The following is a 26,731-nucleotide window of genomic DNA, read 5'->3' as shown; positions in this document are numbered from 1 at the left end:
GCGCCATGAGTGAGGAATAAAGCTTTGGGGTCTTCAGCTACTGATGTAGTGGTTAGAGCAGCCTAACTGAATATCCACCAGGAGGAAATGGGGAGGCTCTAGGAAGGTTTTTCAAGGTGGGGATTCCCAGGGGCTGCCTGAAAGACAGCAAAGCTAGAATTGCCAAGTGAAGCGGTGGCCAGGTGAAGCAGGTGGGGAGTAAATAACAGCTAGCTGAGGAAGCGGTGTGAGTCACTGGAAAAAACATGTACTTTGGACTCAAACTGACCCACCTAGGGTTCAAATTTAGGTTTTACTTTTTATTTTCTTTTTGAGCAAGTTGCCAATCTCTCTTACTTTTCTAAATTTGTAAAGCATAATACCTACATGATTGCTGAAAAAGATTAAATTATACATACATACACACAAATCCATTTAGCACAATATCTAACCGTTGGTAAGTAATCAATAAACCTAGATGCCCCTTCTTTCTGGCCACTTCCCTCTAAGACCATTTCAGAGCTTGGCAGCTGTTAACTTTTGATCTCACGGACTCTACAAGTGGGACTCCTTCAAGTTTAAAGTCCTCACTCCAAGGTCTGCATCCCACAGATCCTTGCTGGAGCTTTGAAACGGGAATGGAATGCTGCCAAATCCTTGTCTTAATTGCTTTATTTGTAGTGTCCTTGGATTCTGAAGAGGGAATCTTAACACTGAACGGAGTCTAAAGTCTGGGCGAGGGAGGGGCTGTGAGAAAGAAGTCTGGTGGCCAGCTTTCAGCTCCCTTCTGCCCAGTATGGATAAAAGCATTCCCCTCTCCCTGTCTTAACTGGTCATTTATAGTAGCCTCTGGGCTTCCCCGGTGGCTCAGCTGGTAATGTACCCGGCCTGCAGAATCCCACCAAACACCACAGGAGCCGCGGATTGATGCAAAAACAGTGAGGAACTTTATTACAAGCTGAGCAGGGACTCTCTTCACACAATGGGGAAGGAGCCCCCCGTGAAAGCGGTGAATCTTTTTTATACTGTATAGCAGGGGAAGCGGAAAGGGAAGCTTAAAGGGATTGGTTAATTCATACTGAGCAGCAGGGGAAGCGGGACGGGAAGCTTAAGGGGATTGGTTAATTCTTCAACTAAGGGTGTCTTGTTAGCTACTGATTGGTGGGTTAGAGTAAGGGGGGGGGGGTGAGGGACTTCCTGTCTTCCCCTGATTGGCTCGTTGAGTTTCTTTGCCTTAAAGTTTCCTTTTCTCTCCTCGGGAGGGGGTTTTACTCAAAATGGCGGTGCTATGTTTTCTCTCCTCGGGAGGGTTTTCACATTTCACAGTAAAGAATTCGCCTGCTATGCAGGAGACTTGGGTTCCATCCCTGGGCTGGGAAGATCCCCTGGAAAAGGGAAAGGCTACCCACTCCAGTATTCTGGCCTGGAGAATTCCATGGTTCATGGGGTTACAAAGAATCGGACATGACTGAGTGACTCTCACTTTCTTTTCAGTCTGTTTGGTGCCTTTACTTCCTTCCATCCTGACCATCAGGAAATATTTTCAAAGAAACTAAGCTTATTAGAAACTGAAGGGAAACAGCAAATCCCAAAATACAAATGTGAAAACAGAGAAATGCAAGAGTTTACTGGACCAGTAGCTCTCATCTGAGCAAACTGGGATCACTCCCTGACACTCAGAGGCCTGGGACCTATAGCTATACACTGACATTCTGGCAAACAGGCAGAAATTACCTGATCCCAGAGTTGGTTTTACTGTTGAATTTTAGTGAAAATACTTCCCTTGGTCCCTCTCTGGTTGGGCTCGGGGACAGGGTGTTAATTTTATATTACAAAATAACCTTGATTGGAGAGACTATGCAAAAGAAAAAAATTGTACTTTTTAAAAGGAGGCATAAGATTGAGGGGAAAAGAAGTTGAGAAATACTCTTCGAGTAACTTGGAATCCCAGGGTCTCAAAGGCGAGGTAGCAGAGAAGGAAGAGAGGAGGAAGCCTGTGTGTACTGAGAAAAAGATCTCAGAGAGGCCAGGGCAGCATTTGGTGAGGAGGAACATTTGTGTCTTCCTGGCCTCTTACCCCATTTACCCTCAACTGTTTAAAGGTGGGCTTCTTGGGACATTTCATCCAGTCTTACAGTTCCAAGGGGAGCACAGAAATGGTCATTCGATTTGAAGAAGTAGAGAGAACTTTTATTAAGTTCTTTGTTTTTAAAGAACCTTAGTAAGTTCTTTATTAAGATTTATTTTACTGGCTGGGTTGACTCTTGGTTCCTGCATGAGCTTTCCTCCAGTTGCAGCAAGTGGGAGCTACTCTCTAGTTGCAATGCACAGACTTCCTTGGCTGCAGAGCAAGGCCGGGGCTCTAGGGCGCAATGGCTTCAGCAGCCGTGGTGCCTGGGCCTGGGAGTTGCACCTGGGCTCTAGAGCACAGGCTCAGTAGCTGGGGCCCACAGTCTCAGCTGCTCTGAGGTGTGTGGGATCTTCTGAGATAAAGGCTTGCACACGTGTCTCCTGCACCAGCAGGCAGATGCTTCACCACGGAGCCACGTGGAAGCCCAGGGAGAAAGTTGTAAAGTGGGAGGAGCATCTCCGGCGCCCAAGGGCCCCGTGGTATCGCTGGGGCAGTTTTGCGCCTCTGTTTCCCCCTTCTTCCTCTTCCGCGTCTTCAGCTCAACCTCTCTACAGCGGAAACCCCAGACCAGCCAGCATTTTGCAGAGCAGTTCTGGGTTCCTGCCTCGTTCTGAGGCGGGCCCAGAGCTCTCGACGCATTTGCGGAGGTGAGATGATGGACATGCCTTGAGTCCAACGGGGCTTTGAGCTGGTTCAGGCCGGGGAAGAGGGTATAGAGGGGAGCTCGGCTCCACCCAAGTGCCCTCAAAGAGTGCCAGCTCTCTCCTTTTGCCCCCAAACCCCCGCTGCCCCAAAGACTAATCCGTGGGGGAACCCCCCCCCCAGGGACCCCCCCCCCATCCCCCCAATCTCCAGACAAGTGCAGGGAAAATAATTTGCATCCCTAAAGGAGTGCTTCTCCCCGCTGGTTCCCCCTGCACCAAACGCCTTATTGTTTGTGAGTTCCTGTCTTGGGATGGCATCACTAACTCGATGGACATGAGTTTGGGTAAACTCCGGGAGTTGGTGATGGACAGGGAGGCCTGGCGTGCTGCGGTCCCTGGGGTCGCAAAGAGTCTGACATGACTGAGCGACTGAACTGAACTGTCCTGGGAACATGGGGTCTGCTCGTCCTGCCGGGTTTCTCCGGCCCCAGCTCCCCACCCCCTCGGCGGGGGCTCCCCTGCGCCTGCAGGGCTCGGCCCAGCGCCTTGCCGCTCCGGCTTCACTTTCGCTTTCACTTTTGGTCCCGGTCCGGGGTGGCCGAGGCAGGCGACAGCGACGTGGTCCGTGAGTCCCAGGTACTGAGTGAGACAGTCCCCAGTACACCCCGCTGGGGGGGAATCTGGGTGTTTGGGGGAAGAGCGAGGCCAGGGCAGCCTTTCTGTGCCGAGAGGTGTGGCGGTCCAGGGACCCGGGGAGGAAGGCAGTCAGCGGGCGGCGGTGAAGTGGGGTCCGGGAGCCGGGGGGAGTCGCGAGGCTGGGGATCGTGTCCGCGGGGAGGGTGGTGGGGTTGGCGCAGGCTTAACAGTGTCGTTGCCTCTCTTTCTGCGTCGGGAGCTGGCCAGGGGCGCAGACCTCCCCTAAGCCCAGTCACGTCCCGGCAGGCAGGCGGGAGCCGTCCTCTGCGCTTCTCTTTGAGGCTGGGTTCCTGCCAGCCTCGTCCTCTGGGCTCCAAAGGAGGGCCACCTGAGGTGGTGAGTGGGTGGTGGGGGAGAGAGGTTGGTGTTTGGCCAAAGAGGGCCTGGCCAATAGCAGTTGGGGAAACAAACGTGAGTTCCGTGAGTTGCAGGCGCAGGGATGTTGTGGCAATAAGTTAAGCGTCCTCAAGATCAATTCAAGTCTGTCCCTTCTTCTGCACTTCTTGCCAATAGTTGTCTGTCCTCCCTTCGCTGTGGCTCAGCCGGGAGTTTATTGAGTTTAAAGGCTGTGCTGTTGGAGCAAGTTAAAATTCCCTCTCGGTGTCTTATTAGCCTGGTGGGCCTGCAAGTTAATTTCAGGAGGAAGAAGAAAACACCGACACTTCCTTACCGTCTTCATGGAGGTTCTTTGTGAGGCCAGGTTCAGGAAGAAGTGCTCTGGTTTCTACTAAATCCCCAAAGTATTTGCTCTCAACTCAGGATGGGGGTCAACAACTTAAAAAAAAAAAAAAAAGGCTGGAAAATTGGCCAGATTTTCTCTTTTTGCACGGAGTTGCAGTTGTAGTGATAGGCAGCACATTTTCAGGTGGGCCTAAGTAGAAAAGTTCTACTACATTAAAAAATTGAATCAACATTTTTTTTTTTTTTTATTTACCAGCAGTAACTAACTGTCATCAATGCTGGTTCACTTCATTGCTCAGAGCCTTTGGAAGAAGGCCTGTTACCTCTTGATGATGGATTTGACATTCCATGATGTCCTGAAAAGGGAAGGAGGAGACAGCCCAGGACCAGTTGCCCTGACTTTCAGTGTGCGTGGGAGAAGTCAGAATCACCAAAGGCAGTTAGGCTCCTAGAGTATCTTGAACTGTTTCTGGCCGTGAAAGTAAGTTAGGAACTCTGTTACTGTGGCCCTTTAAGCTGCAACACTGATTGCAAAAGAAGATTTAGTAAGATCAGATGTCAAAGGAAGGTAGTTTTTAAAACTTTAAAGAAGTACAGTCAAGAACAGGAAATTCCTTTTAAGCCCTCATCTCTGTGCTCTCGGTCTGTGTGTATTTAACTGCCTTCTTGATATTTACGCTTGGATATCTCACCAGTTCAGTTCAGTTCAGTCGCTCAGTCGTATCCGACTCTTTGCAACCCCATGAATCGCAGCACGCCAGGCCTCCCTGTCCATCACAAACTCCCGGAGTTTACTCAAACTCATGTCCATCGAGTTGGTGATGCCATCCAGCCATCTCATCCTCCATCGTCCCTTTCTCCTCCTGCCCAATCCCTCCCAGCATCAGGGTCTTTTCCAGTTGGTCAACTCTTCACATGAGGTGGCCAAAGTACTGGAGTTTCAGCTTCAGCATCAGTCCCTCCAATGAACACTCAGGACTGATCTCCTCTAGGATGGACTGGTTGGATCTCCTTGCAGTCCAAGGGACTCTCAAGAATCTTCTCCAACACCACAGTTCAAAAGCATCAGTTTTTTGGCTCTCAGCTTCACAGTCCAACTCTCACATCTATACATGACCACTGGAAAAACCATACCCTTGACTAGACGAACCTTTGTTGGCAAAGTAATGTCTCTGCTTTTTAATATGCTATCTAGGTTGGTCATAACTTTCCTTCCAAGGAGTAAGTGTCTTTTAATTTCATGGCTGCAATCACCATCTCCAGTGATTCTGGAGCCCCCAAAATAAAGTCTGCCACTGTTTCCCCATCTATTTCCCATGAGGTGAAGGGACCAGATGCCATGATCTTAGTTTTCTGAATGTTGAGCTTTAAGCCAACTTTTTCACTCTCCTCTTTCACGTTCATCAAGAGGCTTTTTAGTTCCTCTTCACTTTCTGCCATAAGGGTGGTGTCATCTGCATGTCTGAGGTTATTGATATTTCTCCCGGCAGTCTTGATTCCAGCTTGTGCTTCTTCCAGCCCAGCGTTTCTCATGATGTACTCTGCATATAAGTTAAACAAGCTGGGTGACAATATACAGCCTTGATGTACTCCTTTTCTTATTTGGAACCAGTCTGTTGTTCCATGTCCAGTTCTAACTGTTGTTTCCTGACCTGCATACAGGTTTCTCAAGAGGCAGGTCAGGTGGTCTGGTATTCCCATCTCTTTAAGAATTTTCCACAGTTTATTGTGACCCACACAGTCAAAGGCTTTGGCATAGTCAATAAAGCAGAAATAGATGTTTTTCTGGAACTCTCTTGCTTTTTCTATGATCCAGCAGATGTTGGCAATTTGATCTCTGGTTCCTCTGCCTTTTCTAAAACCAGCTTGAACATCTGGAATTTCACAGTTCACGTATTGCTGAAGCCTGGCTTGGAGAATTTTGAACATTACTTTACTAGCGTGTGAGATGAGTGCAATTGTACCGTTGTTTGAGCATTCTTTAGCATTGCCTTTATTTGGGATTGGAATGAAAACTGACCTTTTCCAGTCCTGTGGCCACTGCTGAGTTTTCCAAATTTGCTGGCATATTGAGTGCAGCACTTTCACAGCATCATCTTTCAGGATTTGAAATAGCTCAACTGGAATTCCATCACCTCCACTAGCTTTGTTCATAATGATGCTTTCTAAGGCCCACTTGACTTCACATTCCAGGATGTCTGGCTCTAGGTGAGTGATCACACCATTGTGATTATCTGGGTCATGAAGATCTTTTTTGTACAGTCCTTCTGTATATTCTTGCCACCTCTTCTTAATATCTTCTGCTTCTGTTAGGTCCATACCATTTCTGTCCTTTATCGAACCCATCTTTGCCTGAAATGTTCTCTTGATATCTCTAATTTTCTTGAAGAGATCTGTAGTCTTTCCCATTCTATTGTTTTTCTCTATTTCTTTGCATTGATCGCTGAGGAAGGCTTTCTTATCTCTCCTTGCTATTCTTTGGAACTCTGCATTTGAATATCTTTCCTTTTCTCCTTTGCTTTTCATTTCTCTTCATTTCACAGCTATTTGTAAGGACTCCTCAGACAGCCATTTTTCCTTTTTGCGTTTCTTTTCCATGGGGATGGTCTTGATCCCTGTCTCCTGTACAGTGTCACGAACCTCCATCCATAGTTCATCAGGCATAGACATCACAAATTAAACATATTTAAAAACTGAAGCCTTGGTTCCCTCTCCTCCCTCTTAAATCTCTTCCACCTCTGGCCTTCTCCATTTCGATAAAGGACACCTACAACTACCCAGGTGTTCATTCTAGCAACCTGACAGCCATCCTGATACATCCTGCCCTTTCCCTTACTCCCTACTTCTGGTGGTGGAGTCACTCAGTCGTGTCTGACTCTTTGCGACCCCATGGACTGTAGCCTACCAGGCTCCTCCACCCATAGGATTTTCCAGACAAGAGTCCTGGAGTGGGCTGCCATTTCCTTCTCCAGGGGTTCTTCCCGACCCAGGATCGAACCTGGGTCTCCCACATTGTAGACAGATGCTTTACCATCTGAGCCACCAGGGGAGTCCAAAATATAGATGTTGAGTCGGCCCCTCTCTCTGACTCCCTCCCACCCCTTTCTGTTGACATCATCCTAGTAAGAACCACTGTCTTACGCTCTCGGCTACTTTCTAACTGGTCTCCTGGCCTTCACTCTTACTTCTTCCGAGTCCTCCACTCTCTACTCAGCAACCGGGTGACCTTCTTAGGGTGTGACCTGGATCCTAAGATCTCTTAGGTGGTTTCTCATTGCCCTTAGGACAGGGTCCGAAAATCCTTAAATGCCTAGAAAGCTGGGTGGTGGTCTTTCTCCTGCCCACCTCTCCAGGCACATCTTTCTACCATATTCTGGGCTTCAGGTTGACTGATCTGACAAATAACTAACACTCTTTACTGCCCCTGAGCTCACAAATATGTGTCTAGGTGTGTATCTATTTGTGTAAGTTTTTAAAAAGTCCACCCCACCCCCACTATATGTTCTTTGAGGCCAGGGACCTGTGCTCTCTTGCCTTGCCTGGCAAAGTCATTGCACAGAATCAGTTCAGTCGCTCAGTCATGTCCGACCCTTTGTGACCCCATGAACCACAGCACACCAGGCCTCCCTGTCCATCACCAACTCCCGGAGTCCACCCAAACCCATGTCCATTGAGTCGGTGATGCCATCCAACCATCTCATCCTCTCATCCCCTTCTCCTCCCACCCTCTATCTTTCCCAGCATCAGGGTCTTTTCCAATGAGTCTGCTCTTTGCATCAGGTGGCCAACATATTGGAGCTTTAGCTTCAGCATCAGTCCTTCCAATGGACACCCAGGACTGATCTCCTTTAGGATGGACTGGTTGGATCTCCTTGCAGTCCAAGGGACTCTCAAGAGTCTTCTCCAACACCACAGTTCAAAAGCATCAATTCTTTGGCACTCAGCTTTCTTTATAGTCCAGCTCTCACATTCATACATGGCCACTGGAAAAACCATAGCCTTGACCAGATGGACCTTTGTTGGCAAAGTAATGTCTCTGCTTTTTTTTTTTTTTTTTTTTTTTGGTCTCTGCTTTTTAATACGCTGTCTAGGTTGGTCATAAGTTTCCTTCCAAGGAGTAAGCGTCTTTTCATTTCATGCTTGCAATCACCATCTGCAGTGATTTTGGAGCCTCCCAAAATAAAATCTGCCACTATTTCCACTGTTTCCCCATCTATTTGCTGTGAAGTGATGGGACTGGATGCCATGATCTTAGTTTTCTGAATGTTGAGCTTTAAGCCAACTTTTTCACTCTCCTCTTTCACGTTCATCAAGAGGCTCTTTAGTTCTTCTTCACTTTCTGCCATAAGGGTGGCATCATCTGCATATTTGCATGTAATAGGCCCCCAATAAATATCTGTGAAATGAGTGATCGAAAATATTTTACCTTTCTTATTTTTACTACAATCCTGTGAGGGGGGTGTTATCTCATTTTATCCATGAAGAAAATGAAGCTGAAATTAAAGAGCATATCCAAGGTCAGAGTAAGTGGCAGAGCAAGAACTCAAAGCCAGATTTTCTCTTCTGACTGTTAACCTTATATATATACATGCATACATACATATATGTGTGTGTGTGTGTGTGTGTGTATAAATAGCTACATATATGCATATGTATAATTATATGTGTGTATGTACATAGTTAATATGGCAATACTTATATACATACATATGAATTGCAACATTTATGCTGTCTTTATCTCACGTCCCATTTTAGTTTCCTGAAACTGCATCCTTCCTGAGACCTAGCCATGATCTCTCTGGCCCCCTCCCCCTGGGACCCAAAGCTACAAGGCCTTTGCTGCCAACCCTGTCAGCAGCCTGGGGGCCTTGCTGTCAGCTCAGATGGTGGTTTAGTCACAAAGTTGAGTCTACACCTTTAGTGACCCCACAGGCTGTAGCCCATCAGGCTCCTCTGTCCATGGGATTCTCCAGGCAAGAATCTTGGAGTGGGTTGCCCCTTCCTTCTCTAGGGGATCTCCCTGACCCAGGGATCAATCCTGGGTCTGCTTTTGAAGTTCTACCAAAGTCAGAAACCTATTAGAAGCTGCTGTTAGCTCAGGACCGGTTGGAATTTTTAGATCTCTTGCTGGGCTGTTGGAGATCCCGCAGGGCCTCCCAGAGTCCCCTCATGCCTGAACCTGCCACCTTTGTTGTGCTCTCTACCATCTTGGGGAAGGGGCCACATCCACTGAGCTGCTGCCATCAGAGCTTCCAAATGGAAGCATCACATGAGTTCCCTTTACCTCTGGCCCCTGCAACTTCAAGGGAGATCCATCATTCTTCCCCTGCCCTGGGATTCTGCCTGAGAATGTGGGGCAGGAATGCTCTGCTGTCTTAGTGTTCAAGTTTTATTCTCCTCTTCCAAATTGCGCCAATCCTCCATGGCTGGAAGCATCCTTTGCTTGGTCCCCAGACAACAGCGAACAAATGAAAAAGCCAAGAAACACAAAAACAAAAAGAACCTGTTCTTCCTGTTCACGTTTCTTTCCTGGCTCATCTGGGTGGTGCCTTTTGAATTGCGATTTCGGTGCCTCCATGGTTGACTCTGTACAGTATTGGCATTCTTTCTGTTTAGCCTGCAGGTCTGCTCCGTGGGGGAAGCAGGCGGTCACTATGAGTAGCTGTGTGTTTGGGAAGGAATCAGGATGGGGAGTGAGGGGCGGAAATATCACATCGTTATGCCCTTGAAGTAGTGTCTCCCACGTAAGGATCCAGGGATAAGATTATTGTTTGGCCAGGATTATCTAGGAGTTTCCTCAATCTGACCCTTCAGTAGAATTTCTGGGAAGTTTGAAACAATTATGATGCTGTGACCTAGGTACTTTTGAACTATGGTGTTGGAGAAGACCCTTGAGAATCTCTTGGACTAAAGGAGGTCCAACCAGTCCATCCTAAAGGAAATCAGTCCTGAATATTCATTGGAAGGACTGATGCTGAAACTGAAGCTCCAACACTTTGGTCACCTGATGCGAAGAACTGACTCATTGGAAAAGACCCTGATGCTGGGAAAGATTGAAAGCAGGAGGAGAAGGGGACGACAGAGGATGAGATGGTTGGATGGCATCACCAACACAGTGGACATGAGTTCGAGTGAGCTCTGGGAGTTGGTGATGGACAGGGAGACCTGGCGTGCTGCAGTCCATGGGGTCGCAAAGAGTCGGACACGACTGAGCGACTGAACTGAACTGACCTAGGGATCTAGGCTTGTCATTATTTTAAGAGCTTCTAGAACATTTAAGAGCTGCCTATGACATTAACAGGCAGCTAAAGATGGGAACCACTGACATAGAGGAAGCACCCAGTGTACCACCATCATTTCAGTAACCTGAGTTCGCCTGACTGGGGCTCCTCCTGGCAAACTGCTGTCAGGCAACCTTGTCTAAGAGAGACTGGTCTGCTTGGTTCTCTGGACATGATTTGCCAACTCCCTTAAAAGTCTCATTCCTTTTATGTCCCTTGGACTTGACAGTGCAAAATATGCTCTGTAGCATGACTCCAGGCATGCTTTAAGTGTAATCTTGGAGTCCCTCAATTCCTTGTCTAGTGGGTAATCATTCTCCAGCCAGTTCTGGGGTTTCCTTCTGTCTACACCGACTGCCCGGACAACCCTTTCCTTTCTCCTGTGGTGCTCTGGCTTTTGCTCCTTCTACAGTGCTTCTGACCCCTTTCCTTCACTTCCAAATCCCACCTGTCCTTCCAAATCACCCTCAGTGCTGCTGTTGCTAGAAGGCATCTCAGCATCACTCTGCAGCCAGAGTCACTCTCTCCGTTTTGAAATGTTCCATTCTCCCTCGGCACTCCCTTTTATTGTGTTTCTTAAAGCACTCCACACATTCTCTGTTGTGTCTTATTCTTTGGTAGAAAACTTTTCTGCCCTTCAGACTTTGAAGTTCCTGATTATGGGATTTGTGTCTTGTGTATTCTTATATAGCACACAGTACTTGGCACATGGCATTATAGGTGCAAGCGTGCCTCACTTATTTGTTGGATAGGTGGTAAGGGAGAATCCAGGAGATTGATTGTAACAAACTCTCATGAAAGTCACTCTAAACTTCTTTAAGTCATTCCTGGCTAAGTAGATATAAAATCAGCTTGTGGCAGGATGATTGGACAAAGACGCCAGTATTATTAAGGTTTCAGTTCAGTTCAGTCACTCAGTTGTGTTCGACTCTTGGTGACCCCATGGACTGCAGCACACCAGGCCTCCCTGTCCATCATCAACTCTCAGAGTTTACTCAAACTCAAGTCAGTGATGCCATCCAACCATGTTATCCTATGTTGTCCCCTTCTCCTCCCACCCTCAATCTTTCCCAGCATCAGGGTCGTTTCTAGTGAGTCAGTTCTTCACATCAGGTGGCCAAAGTATTGGAGTTTCAGCTTCAGCATCAGTCCTTCCAATGAACATTCAGGATTGATCTCCTTTAGGATGTACTGGTTGGACCTTCTTGCAGCCCAAGAGACTCTCAAGGGTCTTCTCCAACACCACAGTTCAAAAGCGTCAATTCTTCAGTGCTCAGCATTCTTTATAGTCCAACTCTCACATTCATACCTGACTACTGGAAAAACCATAGCTTTGACTAGACAGAACTTTGTTGGCAAAGTAATATCTCTGCTTTTTAATATGCTGTCTAAGTTGGTCGTAACTTTTCTTCCAACGAGCAAGTGTCTTTTAATTTCATGGCTGCAATCAACATCTGCAGTGATTTTGGAACCCAAAAAAATAAAGTCAGCCATGGTTTCCACTGTTTCCCCATCTATTTGCCATGAAGTGATGGGACTGGATGCCATGATCTTAGTTTTCAGAATGTTGAGCTTTAAGCCAACTTTTTCACTCTCCTCTTTCACTTTCATCAAGAGGCTCTTTAGTTCTTCACTTTCTGCCATAAGGGAGGCATCATCTGCATATCTGAGGTTATTGATATTTCTCCCAGCAATCTTGATTCCAGCTTGTGCTTCTTCCAGCCCAGCATTTCTCATGATGTACTCTGCATTTAAGTTAAATAAGCAGGGTGACAGTATACAGCCTTGATATACTCCTTTCCCAATTTGGAACCAGTTCATTGTTCCATGTCCAGTTCTAACTGTTGCTTCTTGACCTGCATACAGATTTCTCAGGAGGCAGGTATGTTGGTCTGGTATTCCCATCTCTTGAAGAATTTTCCACAGTCTGTTGTGATTCACACAGTCAAAGGCTTTGGTGTAGTCAATAAAGCAGAAGTAAGTAGATGTTTTTCTGGAACTCTCTTGCTTTTTCTATGATCCAGCGGATGTTGGCAATTTGATCTCTGGTTCCTCTGCCTTTTCTAAATCCAGCTTGAACATCTGGAAGTTCATGGTTCATGTACTGTTGAAGCCTAGCTTGGAGAATTTGAGCATTACTTTGCTAGTGTGTGGGATGAGTGCAGTTGTGTGGTAGTTTGAACATTCTTTGGCATTGCCTTTCTTTGGGATTGGAATGAAAACTGACCTTTTCCAGTTCTGTGGCCACTGCTGAGTTTTCCAAATTTGCTGGCATATTGAGTGTGGCACTTTCACAGCATCATCTTTTAGGATTTGAAATAGCTAAGCTGGAATTCCATCCCCTCCACCAGCTTTGTTCATAGTGATACTTCCTAAGGCTCACTTGACTTCACATTCCAAGTCTTGTTTTTGTTGACTGTATAGAGCTTCCCCATCCATTAACAGAAAATTGGATTAAAGATTTAGTGAGCATGACCCCACCCATAAGAACAAGACCCAGTTTCCCCTCAGTCAGTCTCTCCTCTCAGGAAAGTTCCATAAGCCTCTTATCCTTCTCCATCAGAGGGCAGACAGACTGAAAACCACAATCACAGAAAACTAATCAATCTGACCACATGGACCACAGCCTTGTCTAACTCAATGAAACTATGAGCCGTGCAGTGTGGGGCCACCCAAGACAGATGGATCATGCTGGAGAATTCTAACAAAACGTGGTCCACTGGAGAAGGGAATGGCAAACCACTTGAGTATTCTTGCCTTGAGAACCCCATGAACAGTATGAAAAGGCAAAAAGATAGGACACTAAAAGATGAACTCCCCAGGTTGGTAGGTGCCCAATATGCTACTGGAGATTGGTAGAGAAATAACTCCAGAAAGATTGAAGAGACGGAGTCAAAGCAAAAACAACATCCAGTTGTGAATGTGACTGGTGATGAAAGTAAGGTCCAATGCTGTAAAGAGCAATATTGCATAGGAACTTGGAACATTAGGTCCATGAATCAAGATAAATTGGAAGTGGTCAAACAGGAGATGGCAAGAGTGAACACTGACATTTTAGGAATCAGTGAACTAAAACGGACTGGAATGGGTGAATTTAACTCAGATGACCATTATATCTACTACTGTGGGCAGGAATCCCTTAGAAGAAATGGAGTAGCCCTCATAGTCAACAAAAGAGTCTGAAATGCAGCACTTGGATGCAATCTTAAAAATGACAGAATGATCTCTGTTCATTTCCAAGGCAAACCATTCCATATCACAGTAATCCAAGTCTATGCCCCAACCAGTAACACTGAAGAAGCTGAAGTTGAACACTTCTACGAAGACCTACAAGACCTTCTAGAACTAACACCCGAAAAAGATGTCCTTTTCATTATAGGGGGCTGGAATGCAAAAGTAGGAAGTAAAGAGATACCTGGAGCAACAGGCAGATTTGGTCTTGGAGTACCAAACAAAGCAGGTCAAAGGCTAACAGAGTTTTGCCAAGAAAATGCACTGGTCATAGCGAACACCCTCTTCCAGCAACACAGGAGACGACTCTACACATGGACATCACCAGATAATCAATACCGAAATCAGATTGATTATATTATGAAGGCTTACTGTTGCAAATACTTGCCTTCCCCCTCCCCCTTGCTACTGAGCATATATGTCCGTCCTTTACTTCTTGTGTTTTAAGAACTCTCTGCTTTGTCAGCTTAGTGGGGTGCAAGGCCTTTCTCCCACCATGCAGCAGTAAGGCCAGATTCCTGCTTTGTGTACCTCCCTGCCTGGTGCGGACACCTCACTTTTGCTAAAACAACAAAAAGTTGCAGGGTGGTAGAGACCTCCTCCTTTGATGATTGCATAGGTGTCAGCATCTGATCTCTGCACATTGGGGTGGCTTCCTCTAAGGTCTGGTGTGGGCAGGGAGTGGTCATCTAATCACATATTTGTCTGATATAGTTCTAGTTGCCCATCTTTGCTTGTTTTATGAGCCTGGTTTCCCAAATGACCCGTCAACTCTGTGATCCATTTAAGGATCTTCAGCCAGAGCTTGTTCTTGCTTTCAACGGAGGATCCTGACTGACAGAGTTAATTTGAACTTTGAAAGTTAAATGATGCTTTTTAGTAGATGTTAATAATTGTTGCTAACCATAAACATCTTTCTTCTTGTGACTCATTAACATAGGAAAGATAATTTTACTTTCAGGGAAAGACCCAGTATTTTTTTAAGTTTGTATCTATATCTGTTAATTCTGGGTGGATGCATTCTGAAATTATGCTCTCTCGATAATATTTTAGTGATTTTTTTTTTCTTTTGTACATTTGTTCCTCTAGCCATTTCAAGCAAGATGATAGCTCCATCCGCCAAATGGCCATTTGCAACCAGGCCCTTACTGCTTTTGTCATTGTTGATTCTCTTAACGGTGGCAACTCCATCCTCATGTCAGAGCAGGGAACCGACATCTTCAAAAGCTAGCAACAGGGCACCGTTTCCTTGGAATAAAATGCGACTTCCAGAGCACATCATCCCAGCTCACTACGATCTCATGATTCATGCAAACCTCACCACTCTGACTTTTGGGGGAACCACACAGATAGAAATCACAGCCAGCAAGCCCACCAGTACCATCATCCTGCACAGTCACCACCTGCAAATATCCAAGGCCACCCTGAGGAAGGGAGGTGGCCAGAGGCAGGCTGAAGAGCTGCTGAGAGTCCTGGAAAACCCACCTCAGGAGCAAATTGCACTTCTGGCTTCTGAGCCGCTGGTTGTCGGCCTCCCATACACTATTGTCATCGAGTACGCTGGCAATCTTTCTGAGAGTTTCCATGGATTTTATAAAAGTACCTACAGAACCAAGGAAGGGGAAGTGAGGTAATTTTTGTCTTTTTTTTTTAAGATTCAAGTGCTACCCACACTAAATTTATTATTTCAGGTGGCTTGTCCTTTAAAACTCCCTTGATGGTTGAATTCTTTCTTTGGTTTTGTTTTGTATGTCTTTGCATATTTAAAAATGGCTTATAGTCTTTTCCTTTTTTAATCTCATTTTTCATTCTGTTTGAACCAATTTTCTTTCCTCCAGCTCTATCAGAGTAAATACCTATTTGTTTATTTAATTAGACTTCTGGGATAGAATAAATATTTTAAATTCTGTTGGCCTAGGGACCAGTTTCCAAAAGCTGCTTTATCAAAGTACATAAACTGCATGACTTAAAACAGTAGAAATTTAATATCTCACAGTTCTGGAGGCTAGAAGTCTGAGATCAAGGTGTCAGGAGGCCTGCGCTCTCTAGGTCTCTGAATAGCCTTGTTCTTTGCCTCTTCCTAGCTTGTGGTGCCATCAATCTTTGACATTCCTTGACCTGCAGCTACATCAGTCTGGTCTCTGCCTGCCTGTCACATGGCCATTCTCCAAATTTCCCTCTTGTTTTAAGGACACCAGTTATATTGGACTAGGGCTTGACCTGATGGCCTTGTCTGAACTTGGCTACATCTGTAAAGACCCTATTTCTAAATAAAGTCTCACTGATATTAGGTAATAAGACTTCAAAATATCTTTTGGAAAGACTCAATTCAACCTGTAACGGCCTATTAGAGGAAATATTTTTGTCTCAGTTAAAACCTTTTTAGGGATCCTCTCCTGCCTTGTTTTAGTTCTGTTTATAAAAACACAATATATTTTTGGCAGATTTTATGCTAAATTTTAAAATCAAATTTTGTTAGTAGCTTATACTTACTTCTCTGATTCCATATTATTTTTTGAGGTTAAAAAAGTCCAGTACTACAGAAAAGAATTTTTGAAAAGATAAAATGTATCCCCATTATAACCTCTAGAGATAACTACTGCTTCTGTTTTAGAGGAACATTCTTTAGACTTTTTTCTGGATATACATACATGTCATTTTATGTAAATGGAATTATGCTGTGTTTTATGTTTCATGAGGGAGCTTTTTTATTAAAAATATATGTTGACATGTATTTTACATGATGACTGTCACTTTACATCATTTACATTTACACAACTTTATTAAAATGCATGTTTCTGTGTTCATTTATTTAACTAATCCCCCTATGGATGGAAATTAGGTTGTTTCCAACTTTTTAGCATTAGCAATACTTGGACAAGCAATACTTCTAAATCATTTCTTTAGAATAAATGCCTAGAAGTAAAATTGCTAAATCAGAGGGTCAACAAACTTTTGATATGCCTTGCCATATTTCTCACTAATACTGTGTAGTGGCAATCCTTTTAGAGCCAAAATTCCAACAGATTTCTCCCTTTAATTTGTTACATTGATTATTAATGAAGCTGTGCAGCTTTTGATGTGTTTATTGACTATTTGTAGGTTCTTCTTTTGTGAGTTGCCTGTTTATGACCTCTGCCTGCTATTCAGCTTGGTTGCTGGGTGAATTCTTACTTATTTTTAAGAGCTCATTATTTGTTCAGCAAATAATAATTTGCTCATTATTTGTTAAATACCTTTTGATCAATTTTCCCTGTTCTTTTTATTTGTCTTTTAGTTTATGATAGCTTTTGTCATATAAGAGATTTTTTGGTAGTGAAATTCATCAGGATTGTGATAACTTTAGGAATTAAGACATGATCATACACCTAACTTACAGTCCCTGGTGCTTCATGCTGCATTTTTGTTTCCCTTGCCGGAACTTTAGGGTACTTGCATCAACACAGTTCGAACCGACTGCAGCCAGAATGGCGTTTCCCTGCTTTGATGAACCTGCTTTCAAGGCGAGTTTTTTAATCAAGATCAGAAGGGAACCAAGACACCTCGCCATCTCCAATATGCCATTGGTGAGTCTAAATTGCATATCTGCTGATGAGAAGTCCATTCATTCCCTGTGGTTTGTATCACCCCATTGACAGTTAACATTCAGGCTACCTATATTGTTTGTTTTATTGCCTGACAGATAGCTAACTTTTCTTTTTCACTTCCAACCTATGCTTTTTGTTCAAGCAGCAAGTTATTTAAGGTTAAAGAAAAAAAAAATTGTCCCTAAAAGCATGCAAAGTTTAGGTAAGAGTGATGCTGCAGGTCATCTATGTTGACAAGAGAGAAACCGTATAGGAAATTCAGGTCAGGTTCAAGTGAGTACCTTTCATAAAGCACTTACACTTTTCTCATATCCTCTTTTAAAAGGATTTTTAAAGGAAATGCTCTGTCAAATAAGGTCATATTCCTATGATTTAGTTATTTCCTATAATTTCTGTATGCTATATTACTAATATTAACTATACAATTTGTATTAAAAGTAACTGGCATGAAGTTGAGCATATGGAAAATAAAAAAGTAATCTTTTAAGAATATAATGGTAGTGAAGGTAGCTACCTCAAGTTGCTTTTAAAGAAGTCATTATTTTCCAGTTCCAGAGCAGATGTGGACAGTGTTCCCTCTGAGTTTTATTTTTTTGATTCTACTTTTTTGTTTTCCATTATGGTTTATTACAGGATATTGAATATAGTTCCCTGTGCTATAAAATAGGACCTTGTTGTTTATCTATTCCAAATATAATAGTTTGCATCTGTTAGGCTGAAGCCCCTCTGATTTTTAAAAGCGGAAAGGAGAAGATGACCTTGCCAAATGAATAAAGTTACTCAGTGAGGTCCATTACCCTATGATTCTGGTAGCACTGGAAAAACAGAAGCTGAGCTGTCAGTCTACCATTGATACCTACCAACTGCTGAAGCTCATACATCCTCTGTTCAGAGAAGCTCACTGTGGATGAGACTCAGGCTGGAATAGGCTTTGCCCAGAGTCTGGAAGGGTGTCATACTGCATCCCTATGCTGGCCAGGGGAGGTAGTATCTTCACATGAAGGGACTCAAAGAGCCATGAACCAACCTCTAGTATTTCCCAACCTTTAGAACTCTATATTGCTCACCAAATCCCTTAAGGACCCCCTAAAAGAGATTCTGACATTCCGCACCAGAAGCCTATATAAAAGGCAGACCTTTGTGAATCCTTACCAGCCAAGAACTTTTGTCTCTTTCCCCAACACACTTGTATATAGAAGGATAAGAAACAGTTATGCTGTTTTCTTAATATAAATTTGAGATAGAGAAAATGCTTTTTTAAATTATAGTTCCCTCCCCAAATATTATGGTACTACTGCCTGGGGTGGGAGTGACTTCTCTAATCAGAGAATCTCAGCTTAAGAAATTCAAATAAAGGGACAGGGTTGGTTTGGAGGTGAGGGACAGACTGACCCACTAAACAAGACTGGTAGAGATTTCATAGGTTTGCAGGGGGAAGGCCAAAGCCCAGAGGCTCCACAAAGATGCTGGTATCCAAATCCATGAATGTCTGAGACCCTCTTGCTGAGGATCAGAAAATCTCTAATGTAATCTTGCTCTTGGATGGGCCATCCCTCCTCTTGGCAGAAATCTAACAGATGCGCCTGAACTTAAGCTGCAGACATGGGGTTGAGGGGAAGGACAGCAGGATCTCAAAAGGATCTTTTCAGAGGCTAGAGAAGAAAAATATATCTTTGGAGTTAATCATATCTAAAATTGAATTCATTTAATTAGCTTACTTTCCTAGTAATGAGCGCAATTTCAAGAACAGAAATTTTTGTCAGGGGTAAGCTGAAGACATTTTAAAAAGAAAGCTAATTTTGGGTCCTTCAAGAATAAACCTAGGTTGACTGTTGGAGTCAGGGTGTGAACGCCCAACGGCTGACCAGCAGGCAACCATAACTTGTGGCTGGTTGGGTATCACAAAGGACAAGGGTACAGAAACAGAGGTGGAAATGGGATTACAGGAAAAATACATCGTTAATGTGGATGTTCTCAGACTAGTTTCAACTGGTCTTTCCTCCAAGATCCTGCACACTGCTTTCTGTTGGCTGAGGCTTTCTTCTTGGGAAGCTGACCACTTAGACTGGATCTGTGCCACCCCAACCCCACTCTGCAAGGCTGTTCCCTGATTATGCTGCAAAACCTGACTTCAGTGAAGCAGATCAGAGTCTGGAGGAGACTTTGCCGGGTCAGGCCCAGGCATGGGTTTCTTTGAATTGTTTAAGAAAGTAGAGGCTCTTTTGGGTTATCCATGGTGACACATGCACCCAGTTAGACACTGCATTTCCAGATTATTCTCGCACCTTGTATTACGTGGGCTACATCTTGGCAAAATCAGCAGTCTCAGTTTTGCTTTTTCCCAGCCACATTACCAATCCTCATGTGCCAATATGAGTCAGTTTTTAATCGTCTAACTTATTTAGAAGAGATTTAAATGGTGATGGTTATATAACTGTGAATATAATAAAAAAAAAAAACCCACTGAATTGTATACTTTAAAAGTGAATTTTATGGTATATGAATTATATCTCAATAAAAAAATGGAGAAGAATGGTTTGGCTTTCCTATCTAAATTACTTAAGAAAGAGATATCTTTTTTGAAAAGTCTTTATTGATTTTGTTACAATATTGCTCCCGTTTTATGTTTTGGTTCTTGGTTGTGAGACTTGTGGGATCTTACCTTCCCAACCAGGGATTAAACTCACATTCCCTGTACTGAAAGGCAGAGTCCCAACCACTGGTCCACCAGGGAAGTCTCTGAAAGAGATATTCTTAAATAACTATACACATGTCATGTCATATACTTTCAGTATGTCTGAGACTCAGGACTATATCTCTTTATAAAATGTTTTCAGTGTCTTGGGTAGTTGGATTATTTGATGATCTCAGTTATTCTGATTTTAGGTTAAATCTGTGACTGTGGCTGAAGGACTCCTAGAAGACCACTTTGATGTCACCGTGAAGATGAGCACGTACCTGGTGGCCTTCATTGTTTCGGATTTTAAGTCTGTCAGCAAGATGACCAAGAGCGGAGTCAAGGTGAACCTGTGATTGTCACATAGGTGACCTGCTTGCCTGGTCTGCCTGGAACTGTCCTGGTTTTATAACTGGAAGTCCCACATCTGGTAACGCCCCTTGTTCTTGGACAAACCAGTTGGTGGGCCATCCCGTTGTCACAGATGCTTGTGTTTACAGCGGGGTTCTACTAGCAGAACCACGTGGGGAGACATGGCCTGGGGGTCATGGTGCTGGCTCCACCATTAACTGGCTTTCTGCTACCTTTGGAGATGAGCTTACATTCTGTACAATGTGTAAGTGGGGTTAGATCCTATAGCAGTTGCTTCTTTTGCCTATAACTTTCCGCAGTTTGGAAGTGAATGTCACTGACTGTCCACGCCCGGGATTTCTAGCCATGGGAAGGAAGTAAGAGAAGACAGCTTGGAGTATTAAATGGCTCTGGGGAGAGCATTTGGGCCAGGGAATACTGGAGTATCAGGGGAAGAGGTCTTGTTTCAAGGAGTTCTTGCCACTGGGTGGGTATCACTGTATAGTGAACAGCCTACACAACTGTACACTGCAGTTCTAAATGCAAATAAGATTTTCAAAGAGGAGGCAGGGGACATTTTATTTAAAATGACCTCATTTATTTGTGCTAGTTTTAACCAAGGCCTGGGATAGTTAGGGTTTCTCTCCTGAATTGTCTTGTCTTCTGTAGGGCCTGAATAAGGTCCTAACTAAAGGGTCTTCTTATCCTTGTGGAGATATCTCTGCTTACCTGGGGATCTGAAGATCATGCTTGAGGTTTGGCTGTGGGAAGCAGTCTAAGTTCAGCAGTGAAATTAATAGCAAAAACACCCACTCACTGACTTGCCTACTTCAATGAGTCCTTTTTGAATGGTTATTTCTATGTGTCTTTCATACTGTGATACTGTAATTCATAATAAGAAATATGTATTTGGTCTTCAGCCTTGATTAAGCTCAGAGCCACTAAAACTCTGAGAATGTCCTATGTGTTGAGAACCATAAGTATTACCTCTTGTTTTGTTAATAAAAATTTCCTAGGTAACCTAACTAAGGCTGGTTGACTGGGAACCAACCATGTGATGGGAGAGTTGAGACTGGAGACTGAGTTTCGTCACCAAGGGTCAATTATTTATGCCTGTGTTGTGAAAACTCCATGAAAACTCAAACGGTGGCTCCTGGGAGCTTCCGGGTTGGTGAACCAGTGGAGGTGTAGGGAATGTTGTTTGGTAGGAGAGGCCATGGTCGTTACACTCCCTTTTTCCGTACCTCGTCCTAAGGCACCTCTCCCACGGTGGCTCTTCATTCCTGAGTTATGTTTGTTTATAATGGACTGTGAATCTAGTAGAGTAAAATGTTACTCTTGAGTTCTGTGAGCTGCTCTAGTAAATTAAACTCAAGAAGGGGGTTGGGAACCTCCACCCAATAGCTGCTAAGTCAGAAGCATGGGTGATAACTTGCACTTTTGATTGGCATCTGAAATCAGGTTAGGGAGCAGGCTTGTAAGACCGAATCCTGTAGAATGATGCTCTCACGCCAGGAGTGTCAGCATGGAACTGAATTGTGGGATACCCAGCTGGTGTTGGAATGTTCCTTGGAGGTGTGAGGGAACCGCCCCCTCTCACATATATCTACATTGGAATTGGGTCCCCAGACCCCTTTTGTGTGCCAATAATTTTAGTCATTTTCTTTCTTTAACACATTAAACTCACCCTTTATATCATGTCTAGATGTTGTCATATATGAAGTCTTGTTCTGGTCCATATATGAAGGCTGGTTCTGTGATTTGTTGTTTCTGCTGGCAGTCATTCATGGCGTCTTGTTCCTTTATGCTGTGTACTGTGAATTGTGTCTGTGAGCTTTTCTTACCTGAGTTGAAGGCGAATTTTTCCAGAGAAAAGTTGTATTTTGCTCCTGTCAAGTGACCTGGAGACTTTGCAGCCTTGGGAATCACGTTACATTAATGGCTTCAGGTTTTTGGACCACCTGGTTTTATTGTGAGTTCAGCTGTTCGACGGCATGAAGTTTAGCTTTTAGCCATAAATTCTCTGAGGAGATTCTCTCACTATTCCTCATACATCACCAGGGTTTGAATAAGGCATTTTTTCCCCCTTACAGTTTCCTGGAGAAATTTGGTGATTCTAGTTTAGACTTCCAGTAAGGGCTTAGTCCTTTGGGATCTAGCTTTATGTGGGGGACATCTCCTACCCAGCTTGAGCAGGTTCTGAATTTTGTCTCCTTTCCCTATTGAGCTCTCCAGTGCCATGAAGACCTCAGCTCAAGTCCATCTGTAGTGGGCTGGTGTCCTCAGGGCAAAAGCTGGCTGCAGTGACCCTCTGCTGACTTCCCAGGGTCCTGCTGTCACTTCAGTTTGGGAAGCTAAGTTGTCTTTACCTTTTCACTGTCTTGTGTAAACATTTAGGAAGACAGTTTTATATTTGTTACCCATCATCTGTTGTTTTCAGTAGGGGGATTGATCGAGAACAATCAGCATTAATATAAGAAATAGCAGCCTGCAATTGTCATCTTTAATACTGGAACCATATCTCACACTAGGAAGCTGTTAATGTAAGGCTTCTAGAAAAGCCACGATGGAATTTGGATAACTTCCTTGTGTCTTCCTCTTCAGGTTTCTGTATATGCTGTTCCAGACAAGATAAATCAGGCAGATTATGCACTGGATGCTGCGGTGACTCTTCTAGAATTTTATGAGGATTATTTCAGCATCCCATATCCATTACCCAAACAAGGTATAGATTTTGCACAGATGTTACAAACTGGCATTTAATGACCCCAGCAGTAGATTATATCTTCCTAACTGGCATCTTCCCCCATCAGCTCAGCACTCTCTCAAGTCATTAAAACCCCAGCAGGTTTTTGAGGCATGTGGCATGGGGATACTTTTGCCTTCTGATTTTAAAGACAAACATGACTCTATCAGTGGGCAGATAGCAAAGGACAAAGGCTACATTTTTTTCCATGATTGGCATGCATTTGGTAGGAATGTAGAGTACTCACATTTTTTCAATGAATTCCTTGATACAGCATAATAAAATCTGCGTTTTTTCTTTCTTACATGAGCTCTTGAAACTATTATGTGTTTGAGTTTTTAGGTGTGTGGAAGTCTTGGGCATCCAAGCTAGAGTGCATTATTGAGACAATTTTTAAGATTGTCCAGTCCCCAAACCGCTTGTCAGAGAATTAGAAATGAAGTCAGGAGGTCTGAAACCCAAGCGTGACTTTGTCATGCAGCAGCAGAGTAACTCTGAGTGAGCCACTGAGCCCTTTAACTTCACTGTGAAAGGTTCTTCAGTCCAGAATCCAAGATTCTGTTCACTTAGTTTTTCTTTGATCCCTGCATCCATCCATTCTGAGAGTTAGTGTGTTTGGGCCATGTGTAGGTTAAGATTGATAAGATGTTTTTTGTTTCCTTCCTAAGATCTCGCTGCGATTCCTGACTTTCAGTCTGGTGCAATGGAAAACTGGGGGCTAACAACATACAGGGAATCTTCTCTACTGTTTGATGCTGAGAAGTCTTCCGCCTCAAGTAAGCTCGGCATCACGATGGTTGTGTCTCACGAACTCGCCCACCAGGTATATGAGCTCAATCACACTTTTCCCAAAAGTATAAATTATGTTTTTATTGCTCTTCTGGGACGTAGGCTATTCATATCGACATATGAATTCTATGGATTCATTTTTACTTTTGTCTTTTTCTCCCAGAGGAAAATTTATGTCTTTAAAACATTAGGTACCATGTTTTTAAAATACATATTGAAAAGTTTTTCTTTTTACATTGAAAAAAATATTAGCTTAATAAATATGTTAACATTCATATACTAACATTACACATGTAGAATATATTTCCTTCTGAATGTTTGATGTTTATGGCCATGTAGATAATCCAGTTGCCATAGAAATCTATGAATAACCTGAGTAATATTTTCCTTTCAGTGGTTTGGGAACCTCGTCACTATGGAATGGTGGAATGATCTTTGGCTAAACGAGGGATTTGCCAAGTTTATGGAGTTCGTGTCAGTCAGTGTGACTCATCCAGAACTGAAAGTTGTAAGTTGTATTTACTTACTTTTTTTTTTTTTTTTACATTTTAGGTTAATCTGTTGCTGGAAAATATTATATTTACCAATGCTTGATTATGGAATTTATAGAAAGATTGATAACCTCCCTGGGAGTTTAAATATGAATCAGGTTTCCAAAATGCTAGTGTACTTTAAAGATATCTCACAAAGACTTATTTCCAAACTCAGTTGCTTATTTCCAAATCTATGAGTTATGAAGTTAGTACTAAATTATCCTCCCTGAATGTCAAAGAAATAGAAATAATGACAACTTGTCTGCTCTGTATCACTTTCCCACCTTCAGGCTGCTCACTGAAGAAGTATTAAGTACAGATTGATGTTATTTCAATAGAGTCCTACTTGCCAAATCAAATGGGTTTTAAGATAATTGTCCATTTGATTGTGTAAGAACCTAGACTCATTAATCACAAACTTAATGCTTTGGAATCTCTACATGATGATTTCAGAAGTCATGTGTTTAACTTGTGAAAATCAAATGCAGTATAATTAAAAAGAAACATTATGTAAAAATAGTCCTTTACCATATTTTAATTTTCATTTGTACATATTCATATTCCCATTTTCATCTTCCTATATACATAACTTATATGTGAAAAGAAAGTGAAAGGGAAGTTGCTCAGTCGCGTCTGCCTCTTTGTGACCCCGTGGACTGTAGCTTACCAGGCTCCTCCATCCATGGGATTTTCCAGGCAAGAGTACTGGAGTGGGTTGATTACAGTATAGTGGATCATAATAAGTGTTTTCCTGTTTCCATATAGTCTTTAAGAATAAAGATGATTATGTATGCTTATTGTTTGATTGTGTAATATGCCCTAATTAGATTATAGTTGGAATTTGTTCTCCATTGCTTTTTCTTTCACTACATGGTTAAAGCTAAATTTCTTTGCTTTAAAACCACTACAGTATTGTAAAGTAATTAGCCTCCAATTAAAATTAATTAATTAATTTACAAAAAATAGTATAGATGAAGACTGGAGATACTGAAATCATTATATATTTTAGTTTCATATTTGGGTACTATTGGACTGTAGGCATAATGTTTTTATTTTTAATAAGAATGTTCTTTATTCTAAGGTGAGAAGTATTTAAACAAATTTTCAATATTGATCTAAAATCATTGTTTCTTGTCTGTTCCTTAGAAGATAATTCTATTTAATTTTGTAAATTCTTTAGATATATAATAGGTCACATCAGAAATTTGGAGTATAAACCTATTATCCCATATCAAGCCAGCCTCATTTCATATTTTTTTATCTAAATGTGAATCATTGGTGATGTTGTTTTTCTATCTTAATAGAAAGATTATTTCTTTGGTAAGTGTTTCAATGCAATGGAAGTGGATGCATTAAACTCCTCACACCCTGTGTCCACACCCGTGGAGAATCCTGCTCAGATTCGGGAGATGTTTGATGAAGTTTCTTATGACAAGGTAAAAATGTATGATAAGGATACAGTATGCACACTGAACTTATTGGAGTGGAGAGGCGATAGCTGGGGCTGTGGGGTGACTTTCCCTTCATAAGGACCGACCTGGATCGAAGGCTTTCTCTTCTCACTCAGGCTGCCCAGCGTCAACTGCTTTAACGCCTAACTTTAAGTGTGGCTTAAAATCCTGAAGATTATACTGTTGTCTCTTCTTCATTTACTGTCGTAAGTGAATATTCACAGTCTACAGAAACTTTTAATTTATCCTTCAACAAATAGGTCTTGATTGGGCTTTAGCCTTGTACCAGGCAAAAGCACCTGCCCCTTTGTAGCTTTGGGTGCCTTCAGAAACAGTTGTCATGCAAAATGTGTTTAATAAAAGAACTGGAAATTGTTGCCAACGTGTAATAGTTGGGAGATTTTATATAAAAATCCATATTTCTGGCTTCTCCTTGAAGGAGAAAGAATTTCTGTCATACCAGGCTTCTATTTCCCTTAGCAATATGGACTGGAGATAAGTCATGGCTCCTTAATGAGATCAGGATTCTGCTTTTCCGCTTTCCCTTCCATTATCAACCATTTCCATTATCCTCACCGAGGCAGAGAACGTGTCATTTATCGTAAAGCTTGGCTGCTTTATGTGTAACAAAGAGAAAAGTATTTCATGTTTGCATGTTCCCATCAATAGTGCAGAGTAGGTAAAAGCAGACATAAAACAGACATATAAACACACACATAGATCAATGGAATAGAACGGAGCCCAGAAATCAACTCATGAATATAAGGTTCACTTATGAAAAAGGACCCAAGAATACACAATGGTAAATGGAGTCTCTTAAATAAATGATCATTTAGTTCTTCTGACACCATATACAAAGGGAATAAAACTGCACCACTGTCTTAAATGACTCACAAAAACTAACCTGAAATAAATTAAAGACTTAAATGTTAGGATCAGAAACCATAAAACTCC

General features: G+C 42.9%; 1 protein-coding gene across 3 annotated transcripts in view; it reads left to right on the top strand.

Moving 5' to 3' along the window:
* Positions 1–837: 837 nt before the first annotated feature.
* The window catches only part of ERAP1 (endoplasmic reticulum aminopeptidase 1), a 44,150-nt gene continuing 18,256 nt past the window's right edge, over positions 838–26,731 (top strand). The window contains exons 1-8 of one of the 3 annotated variants that reach the window (XM_061152054.1): positions 838–988; positions 14,733–15,273; positions 17,071–17,209; positions 20,117–20,251; positions 22,863–22,983; positions 23,673–23,827; positions 24,188–24,301; positions 25,631–25,762. In XM_061152054.1, the coding sequence (XP_061008037.1) occupies positions 14,747–15,273; positions 17,071–17,209; positions 20,117–20,251; positions 22,863–22,983; positions 23,673–23,827; positions 24,188–24,301; positions 25,631–25,762 (1,323 nt within the window). In that variant the 5' untranslated portion in view covers positions 838–988; positions 14,733–14,746. Of the gene's footprint in view, positions 989–2,604; positions 2,758–3,253; positions 3,391–14,732; positions 15,274–17,070; positions 17,210–20,116; positions 20,252–22,862; positions 22,984–23,672; positions 23,828–24,187; positions 24,302–25,630; positions 25,763–26,731 lie in introns of those variants that run through there. The other 2 variants (XM_061152053.1, XM_061152052.1) reach the window with 2 other exon arrangements.

The sequence above is a fragment of the Dama dama genome, chromosome 9 (assembly GCF_033118175.1).
Source record: "Dama dama isolate Ldn47 chromosome 9, ASM3311817v1, whole genome shotgun sequence".
Classification (NCBI taxonomy): domain Eukaryota; kingdom Metazoa; phylum Chordata; class Mammalia; order Artiodactyla; family Cervidae; genus Dama; species Dama dama.
This window is presented reverse-complemented; position numbering and strand designations above follow the sequence as displayed.